General features: G+C 46.8%; 1 protein-coding gene and 1 long non-coding RNA gene across 4 annotated transcripts in view; both read left to right on the top strand.

Moving 5' to 3' along the window:
• Nucleotides 1-226: 226 nt before the first annotated feature.
• On the top strand, nt 227-7,082 carry LOC142092486 (uncharacterized). 2 transcript variants are annotated; one of them, XR_012677094.1, is made up of 3 exons: nt 227-308; nt 5,934-6,042; nt 6,795-7,082. It is a non-coding gene; the product is annotated as an uncharacterized LOC142092486 (long non-coding RNA). The 2 variants fall into 2 exon arrangements; XR_012677095.1 differs by having other exon boundaries at nt 6,767-7,082.
• Nucleotides 7,083-8,052: 970 nt separating this feature from the next.
• CAPZB (capping actin protein of muscle Z-line subunit beta) overlaps nt 8,053-9,298 on the top strand; it is a 65,014-nt gene continuing 63,768 nt past the window's right edge. Inside the window, exons 1-2 of one of the 2 annotated variants that reach the window (XM_075172597.1) lie at nt 8,053-8,120; nt 8,842-8,948. In XM_075172597.1, coding sequence (XP_075028698.1) covers nt 8,946-8,948 — 3 coding nt within the window. In that variant the 5' untranslated portion in view covers nt 8,053-8,120; nt 8,842-8,945. Of the gene's footprint in view, nt 8,121-8,841; nt 8,949-9,298 lie in introns of those variants that run through there. The other variant, XM_075172598.1, reaches the window with a different exon arrangement.

Genomic DNA, 9,298 nt, shown 5'->3' with positions numbered 1-9,298 from the left:
CGCTGTGTCCTTGTGAGGCCTCGTATCCCTCAGCCTAAGGCAGGATCCCTGTCCTCTCAGAGGCCCCCGGCTTGGACCCACCCCTGTTGACCCGCTCCCCTCATGGCTCTCGCCTCATCTTGGTAAGAGCTGATCTGTGCTGTAGGGTCCCATCTCTCTCACTGCAGGGTTGGGTATATCCTGCTGGACACACGTTCCCGTGTAGGTTCTCCCTCACCAAGGCTCGCGGAGGTGCTGCGTCCCTATACAGCTCCTGTATCTTTGCTGGCTGTCCTCAACATCTCTTCAGGGCCTGAAATGAGGTACAGGTGTGTGAAAAAAATTGCCAATCCCTATCCATGTCCCAGGGATCACCTCTTTTACTTCAGAGCAACCTAAGCCCCACACCTTCTTGCTTAATTGGGAAAAGGAGCTGAACAGTATCAGGAAGAAAAGAATGTCATAGTCAAGAAGTTTTTCCATACAACAGGATGCTGATATTAGAGTAAGGAGTTGTAGGAAGGGTTCTCAATGATTTATGGGTCTTTGGCACATCCTGAAGTGTGCTACAGCATTGTGGAACCAGGAACGTACATCTTAATAGTTTCAAACTTGCCGTTAGGAACTTTACACAGCAAATGTTGTGTAGGCTTTCTGGAAGTCATTCTGCAGAAGCCTTGTGAAAAAATACAGAGTGTTTTTCAAGTAATAATGTCCCCATTCACACTTGGTAAGGCAATTTTTAGCTGCGATTACTTGTTTTGATTTCTTCAAGTTCTGACAGTTTATCAAGTTGGAGAGGAGGAGGCTCTACTGCTTTATAAAACTGGAAGTTCTTTAAAAAGTCAATTAAAAACTAAAGCAACAAATAGAAGACAAAACTCTCTGAAGTTGGCAAAAATTTTCTGAAGTTATTATTGTTTGTGGTCTTTCATTTGCCTTAAAAGTATAGCTGGTTTTGATCTAGAGCAATGATGAAAGATTTTTCCTATATTTGGTTTAGTTCAACTCCTTCACGTATCACTAAACAATCACAATTGCCTATTACTTTTACTTAGGTAAAAAATCTAAATGGCTTTTTTAAAAACTTTTTTGGAAGGCACATGGTTAAACTAAGCCCTTGAAGGTTCAAGACGTTTCCCTGGAGAAGGCAGTTCTTGTTCTTCTGTGAAGGGAACCTCCTTTTCTCCTCCTCCCCTTGCAGTTTAGTCAAATCAGTTTGCATTGCTGCATAGTCAGTATCACAAATAGAACCATGCATCAAGTTAGTTATAAAAATACCAACAGGATCAGGCAGTTTTTTCCCTGACCAGATAAAGAAGTGTTTTCTGAAACCACTGACCCGGTGGTACGTCCCAAATGTGCCAGCTCCACCCTCCCACTTCTAAACAGCTCTGGAAAATATCAGGAGGAGAAAGATACTTGAAGCCTCCAGATAATTCTTTAATTTTTTTCCCCAAAATTAAATTCCAGAAATCAGTGTTTAAAAACAACCCAGAAATGCGGTCTTCTCTTTGGCAAAAACAAATACCCGGCGCAGGCCAATGTGCAGTCTCACTTCACACTTACTCATTTTCAGACTGTTAGGCTCACTGGAAAGCGCCGTTTCTTCGAGGATGAAGGAAGCGGTGGTGAGCTGTTGGACTGTAAGGCGCTTCATAAAGGGTCGCGTTGCTGTGTAATGGCTCTCAATGTATTTTGACAGCCTTGCGTCAGGAACCTGGTGCATTAAACCCTTTCGAAGGAGACAGAATAGTTCAGTATAATTGTTTTGAACGTCCAGGTTCCTTCTGAGAAACCAGTCTGCTTCTTTTAAATCCCGGAGCCACTGAGTGATCAGAGGGGGCTCTGGAAAACATTATCCATTAAGGATCTAGAGCACATTCTCTGTACCCCTTCCCCACCCCGGGGAAAAATTAAGGCAGGAGGGAATGTGTCCAAAGACAGCCTTTTCTCTCCATTGCTATAGTAACTTGGCAATTAGACCCTCTCAGTGTAATATTGAGTATTTATTATTGTATGACTCCAAGGTGATGTTTAGAACATGCAGTTTTGAAAAACCTTTTTTGCATTTTACAGCCCAGCATGTGCTGTCCCAGGGTTCCTTCCCTCCCTTCTCCCCTCACACTCTCTTCTTTCCAGTAAATAAATATATGAAAAAATAGAGGAGGCTGAAATGAAGCCAGAAAGCTTAAAAAATCCCTGCCTTTCTCTGATGGACGTCAACTTTTAATAGTTTCAGACCTTGTATCATCAGTTTTCTTAACTATATACCTAACTTGAGTCGTGTATTAAATTAGTAAGACTACTCACAGACTAGAAGCTAGGCGTTCACTTAAATAAACTGCTGGTTAGTTTTTCAACAGATGGCCGTCAAACAAGCTAGAGGCAGAACTGGGAATCTAAGATGAATAAGTACCACGATTATTCTTCAAAATTGCTATTTCCCTGGTGTCTAGTGGAGGAAGTCATGCAGAGGGCACGTCCATACATGCCCGTGGAGGTGAGGAGCTTCTCTGGGGCTGCACCAGCCAGAATTCGAAGCCCCTTTTCAACATAACAGACTTCCTTTTCTTTTAACTGTTAGCCCTAGCTTTTACATAGTGCAGTATAGGACGGTTCACCCTCACCCCAGCAGTTTTTGTTTTAAAACTTCCAAGCAAGTTTCTTTTAAATCTTGATCCTTTCCCAGGATAGGTGTATCGCCTCTTACCCTGTTTTTTCAAGGAATCCTATAGCATCCCTCCTGTCAGTTCCTGGATACTAATATGCTCTTGATCTCCTCTTTTCCGAAGAATACACATGTAAGTTCTCCCATAGTTTTAAATAACATGAATCGCCTCCCACACACTTTTTTTTTTTTCTGCCAAGAGTAGCAGTGCTCTGCATAGGAAGACAGCAGTGTAGGAGTTATCTGCTTGAAATGGTTGACACAGCCTTGGTAGTGGGCCCCCACTTCGCTGTCTGTACTTCCAGAATGCTTCTTCCATGTTACAGAGAGAATCAGACCTGGGCAGGAAACTTCAACTCTCGATCTCCACTCCAGTTCGTTGTTTTTTTTCCCTCACAGATACAAGCTGCGTTCACCAGCAGATGCTGATGCTTATTTTTCTCTTTGAAAGCCTTCTTGCTATCCAAGCAACAACAAAAAAAGTCTAAGTCCAAAGTCTGAGGAAAAAGAAACTCCTCCTCAGCAGGACTTAGCCCTAAAATGGGAAAAGTGCCAGAGACTCCATTAAGTCTACTTTGCTATTCTTATTGATTTTATGTGGAAGGCAGTCGGATACTGTGGGCATGAACAATAGTCTAAAGGCTGAGGTAGACTTGCATTAGGAGAGACAGCTTGTGATGCAGAGTGAAATACCATTCAGTCTTTTCATGGTGATCACATTCATGTTAATAAGCAAGTCCATTTTGTGTCTGTGCTAATGCATTTTCATGCCAGTTTTGCAACGCTGATGTAATGTTATATTCAGTAGCGTGGTACTGCTGGTTACAGTTGTCAGGTACGGCTGATTGAAGTGGAACTTTGAGAAATGGAACAAGATGCGTCACAGCTCGTTGTGCTAATTCTGCTTTAAGCTGCTTTTGTCATCAATATGAAGTTTGCCCCAAAAATCTCTGGAGGAAAGCACTTGCATGGAAAGACTGGTCTGAGTTTTTGCTAACTCTTATGTTACAGGGATAAGCACGGCTATAACATTTCTCGTCTTTATTTGATATGTACTATTTGGTGATAATTTTTTAGTTTAGTAGTAGAAATAGGAAAAGAACTAATGCACTGTATTGATAGCGGTTTTCTAATGAATAAGGCTGCGAAAGAGTGCTCTTTTTCAGCTCTTTAAGTATGTTTTTCCATTCGTCCATGTCACTGGCTAATTCTATACAGATTCTAACTAGTGAACCGTGACTATTGTATTACGAAAGAATCCAGGCCCTTGCAATTCTTTTGGCTGGTATATTAGCAAGCTTCAAATGAAGTGCAATGTGTCAAGGAAAAAGTAAGGGAATGGAAAGTTTTGTTTCTTTCTGGTGCATTTAATCAGCTTCTCCTTGATTCTTTTTTAATGACAGGCTGCAGACATTATTACTACAGTTAATGACCAAGTTTGACAAGAATGTTCTCAATACTTTCTTTGCTCAGGCTAAAGACATTTCTGAAAGCTCCTGTCTATCAAGCTTTCTGTGCTTAAAATATAAAGTTAAAAGAGCAGTCCCAAGCACAAAAACAAACAGCATCCTAGGATATGCAACTAAGTGGAACGTGCTGGAAAACTAGCGATCCTAGTAGTCCTGCAGTCCACTATTCTGGACTGGTATTTGAAAAAAAATGCCTCATAGTCCTTTTCTGAACAAGCATTGCTGGGTTTCTTGAGGTGGGATTTCAGATATGTCTCGGCCACATTTATCCATCTTGTGTTAAACATTTTGTGGAATACAATTGGATTGAAATCTGTGGGACATGCAAAAAGAGTGTGGCTGCAAACAACTCCCTTGGCATGTCCAGACACAGTGTTGTCAAAAGTGGGCAGGCACTTTTGGACTGAAATAAAGCGATTGTTAGTAGTGGATGAGGATGTTACTTTGTATGTGGGGGAAAAAAAAATTCTTCTATGTCCAAGATACGGACCCAGATTGCAGAGATGTGCAGAGTCATTTTTAACATGACTCTGCTAAATCCCCTCTCTGTGCATGTTGGCTTCAGCTGAGTCTGCTCTCAGTCTGTGAAAGGGGGATATGGGACATGACTTGGTCTTACCTATTTAGGCAAAACAATTACAAGAAAATGGTCAAAGCCAGAAAAACCTCGTGCCTCTAGCGATACGTGTGCTTGAGTGATATGTGACCTTTAATTTCTCTGCTGTTACTATGGCAGTGCTGCACTGGTAGTAGAATGTCTCATTTTTGGCCAGTATATGGACATCTTAGGCTGCTAGGTTTATTGTCTTTTACATTAATATAATGAGCAGATCTGCTTGGGTGCTGATGAAGTGGAAGAAAGTCTGGTTTTAGCATTCTTGGTAGGGGGCGGGGAATGCCTCAAACCTCACACTAAATGGGCAGTATGTTGTTTTTCATTAAACACGGTATTTTGATTTACTCATCAGCTCCTGCAGTGAATGGGGAAACTCTTAAAACCTTTATATTCCACGAGCACCCTCAGCAAAGTTGCTTTGGAATCGGAATGGGAGGGAGGCTTTTTTTATTGTTTGTGTGCTATTTTGACAGTGTGTACAAAGATCTCCATAGTGAGAACTATCTGTGGCTTGAATATGGAATTCCAAGACGTTGGGTAGTGTTGTAGGTACCTTTTTCCTATATTAGTTTCCAAGAAATGCTTGGTTTTCAGCCTCAAATCAAGTGATGCTGCTGGTTTACTGACTGACTAATAAAACCCAGCAAGCTAAACTTTACCATTGCTGGAAGACTCTTGCAGCAGTAAATTCAATTTATGAGAACCCCTAATAAAAGTTTACATATCTTTCAAGTGCCACAAGCTTGACATGAAAGAAAATGGGCAATCTGACCTAAAAAAAGCTCAAGATGTCTTTTTCTTTAATAGAAAAATGAATATTCAGTGAAGCATGAAAGTTTGCTTTAGGACCTTGTTTCTAAGCACGTTCTCACAGTCACCCTTGGTCCTGGCTAAACACTGGAATAAACAAAATAAATAGCATTTCACCATGCACACAGGAGGATAAAATAAAAAACACATCGTGTTGGACCACAAATGCTTTATGAAGTTCTGGCTAAACGTGAAAAGCACTTTGTAATGCTAATAAGTATTTATCCTTTTGCTTCCTTGAACGTAATCAAATGTACAGGGAAAGCACATGTATTTTATAGTTGCTGATTGCAAGATCAAAAGCCTTGTTATTAATCGCATATGAATCTGATGTTGTAGGGCCGTTAAGCCATCAACTGACATCATTGTTTGCTTCCTTTGTTTATAGACCCTCGTTTTAAAGATGCGTAATGCCTGACACGAAGCCTTTTGAGCACTCTTTTCTGTTTAGGAGGCTGACTCCATGCCAGGAGGTGTGAGAAATGCCTGTAGCGCAAGTAACGCTACCTCACAGCACTCAGATTTATGTCTCTGAATTAGCTGTATTTGGTGTCAACCCCTCCACGAATCGCAACAGGAGGCAGGATGGCTACAACCGTAGTTACGCGGAGCCTTCTGCCTCCTGAGATCCACTCCACGCTGCAAATTGCAGCCTACCAGGAAGAGGCTGGTCCTGTGTCTTAATAAACAAACAAAAAAAAATTCCCTTAAGCATGTCCTGCTATAAACAAGCAAAGCAAGCAGCTGGTCCTCATTTGAAAAGATGTTACATCAATTTCAAAAGGAATCTGCAGATCTTCTTAATGCAAATATTTTTGGGAAAACAAAAAGCAGCTGTTGATTCTTCTTTCTACCTATTAGCAGGAAAACAAAATCCAGGATGCTTGTATTTCTTCCACTAAGAAAAACATCCTCTTGGCCTCAACACTCATTTGGATCTCAAATTGTTTAAAATATACTGGGCTGCATAATTCCGCTTTTGCTCTGCTTCTTCAGCAAGCAGCTAGAAACAGTGTCTGTTCATAACTATAAAAGCTACTGAAAGTAGAGTAGTCACTGAATACTTTGCATGAGTTTTGTGACAAAAATAATGAAGTTTAGAACATGCATTTTCAAATTTATCAATTCTGTCCCCCCAGATCCTGCCCCAAGGAAAACATGCGCATTAGATGCGTGGATCCCTGTAAAATGAATGAATAATTTGCCCCGTGTAATGAACAGGCTTGCTTCTCTTAATTACTGCTGCTAGGCACCTCTGAGGGAACATCAGGACTGAAGGATCTGGGGACTGCAAAACAGAAGCCACTTCGGATTGCTGCATCTTACCAGCCGGGTTTAAGGAGGTTAGGCTGACTAGCATTGGCAAAGAGCTGAATTCAGAGACTCTGGAGGAGGAAATGCCTTCTGAGGTCACGAGGCCTCTGTACTAGACATGGCAGGATTATTTCCCATCTTGGGGTTTATTCGGTAGTGGGTTATTGACAGAGTTTTATGCGCTTTTGTTTTTCTGTGAAGTAATATAGCTCCTGTTTTTCTTGACATGGTTCTACTGTTTTCTGTCCTTTGCTTCCCGGGTTCATTTTGTTCGTGCACTGAAATCACCAAAGGTTTAAAATGGCAAGAGAGGAATGGAAAAAAGTGAGTAAAGGCTAACTTAGCAAAATGGGTGACAGCAGGTTGTCAGAAGCCATCCACACACAGGATAGCTTTGATTTTCTAATTGGTGTAAGCAGCGATAGCTGTTACGTCTGCATGTGGTCGTTTGTCGTGCAAATTCACGTCTAACAGTTGTGCCTGCATGGTAGCTACTGTAACTGGATGCATGTCCAAGCAGCTCACTTCCCTGGAAATCGAGCTGTGTCTGTTCAAACTGAAAGCTACGGCTGGTTTGCCCTGTTCAGGTAAAGGAGCCGTCAGAGTTGTTATCTCTTAGAAGGTCCTGTTTGGTATCTGATAGCTGGGAAAATTTAGAGTTGAGCCACAAACATCTCTGATAACGTCTGAGTGAAAAGTCAGAGCTCGGCCTTGGTTGTCTCCTGCCGGAAGGACGTACCACAGTGTCACATCCACGGGGAAAACCAAGCGGTGTGCGACTCCCCTTGTCAGCATTTCCAGTTTCTGCAGCAAACTGCGGAAAGTAAATGGAATAACAGAAGGGTTCCTGGCTCACGAGGGCCAGTCTGCAGCGCAGGAGCCAGAGAGCACCAGCGGAGGGTTGTGGGGGTCCTGGCGCCAAAATTCCGGCGAAACACGGGCCAGATAATTTTTCTAAAAGCGCTGCAGAGGAAAGCCTTGTCACATAGTGACCCCGATGCTCTCCTGGGGTAACTGGGCAAGCTGCAGCTCTTAAATGCAGAGGTGCACGCAGAGTACCCGTCTAGAGTCTGGAATCGGGGTCGGTTTTACCTGGGATCACCGAAACGTGAATTAGTACGTTAGGGGGAAAAACCTGGTTTCTTTCCGGGACAGTCTGAGAAAAGCACAAATGTTTTCTTTGCGCAGACACCCGACTGATTTCCATCTCCTGGAGGAGATCCGTATCGCAGCTGCCTGGGCCCTGAAGTCATCGGCGTATGTAAGCATCTGCCTCGCTCCCAGCAGGTCCCTACACGCTTCGCCGAATCAAAGGCTAAGCTTCCAGAGGAGGCTGAGCACTTGCTGTTCCAACTAATTAGCCCTGGCCCGAAGCAGGCAGAGGCTGACTGCCCTCCTCGCTGCGGAGCTGCGGCCGCAGAGGCGTTACCGGCGGCAGCGGGACGATGCCGTCAGCCACCTCTGAAGGCCCGCTCGCAGCGCTGATGATGTTGCCAGAGCGCTACCTGCTCGGGCTGACGCTTCCGCGCTAGCTGCCTGCCCCGTCCCGGCCTTCCTTCCACCCCCAGGGCCGGGGAAGCGCTTCCCGCCGCCCCGCGGGGGCCGGGCCGGGCCCGCTGCTGGCCGGCGCCACCGGGGCCCAGCGCCCGCCGCGCCATCCCGCAGGTCCCGCCCCCCGTCTCTGATTGGCCGCCCTCCCGCGGGCTGACCCCCGCGCTGGAGTTGGTGGCGCCCGCCGCCCTCCCGCCCGTGGTGCTGCTCCCTCGCGGGGTCCCTCCGCCCGCCGCTCCCTCCCCCCTCCCCCCCCCCCCCCCTCCGCGAGCGCGGGGAATGGTTCTTCCCGCTCCTCCCTCCTGCCCCTCCCCGCCCCGTTCGCGCGCCGCGCTCCATACTTGGCGATGGCCGGCGAGCCGCGCGCTGATTGGCGGGGCGGCGGTGAGGGGGCGGGGCGGCGTGGCGCTGACCCGGATGTTCACTCCTAGGCAACGGCGGAAGTGGAAGGGCCGCGGCCTGCCTCGGAGGGAGACCGGACGGGACCGGGAGGCGCCGCCGTTGCTACCGCCCAGCGCAGCCCCGCCGAGCCGCCATGGTAAGGGCGAGGGGGGCGCCCGCTGCCCGCGCCCCCCCCTCCCCTCCCCTCCGCACCCCCCTTCCTCCCAGCGGCGCTGCCCCCTCCCATCCCCCCGGTGCCGCGCCCCGGCGGCTCCTTGGCTGCCCCCCCGCCCCCGGTCGCTTCACAGGGGGGCGGCAGAGCGGGTGGGCCTCGTCCGAGCTCCCCGGGCGGCGGTGAGGGAGGGCTCAAGCCGGTCTGCCAGGGGAGAGGGAGGGGTGGCCTGGCCTGCTGCTGGGGCCGGCGGCGGCGGGGGGCTCTGCCTGGGGCACCGCAGGGCCTGGGGGCGGGCGGCGGGGGCGCGGGGCCCCCGGGCCCCTCCGACTGCT

Source organism: Calonectris borealis, chromosome 23, assembly GCF_964195595.1.
Source record: "Calonectris borealis chromosome 23, bCalBor7.hap1.2, whole genome shotgun sequence".
Lineage (NCBI taxonomy): Eukaryota > Metazoa > Chordata > Aves > Procellariiformes > Procellariidae > Calonectris > Calonectris borealis.
Note: the sequence above shows the minus strand (reverse complement) of the source record. Positions and strands in the feature narration are given on the sequence as shown.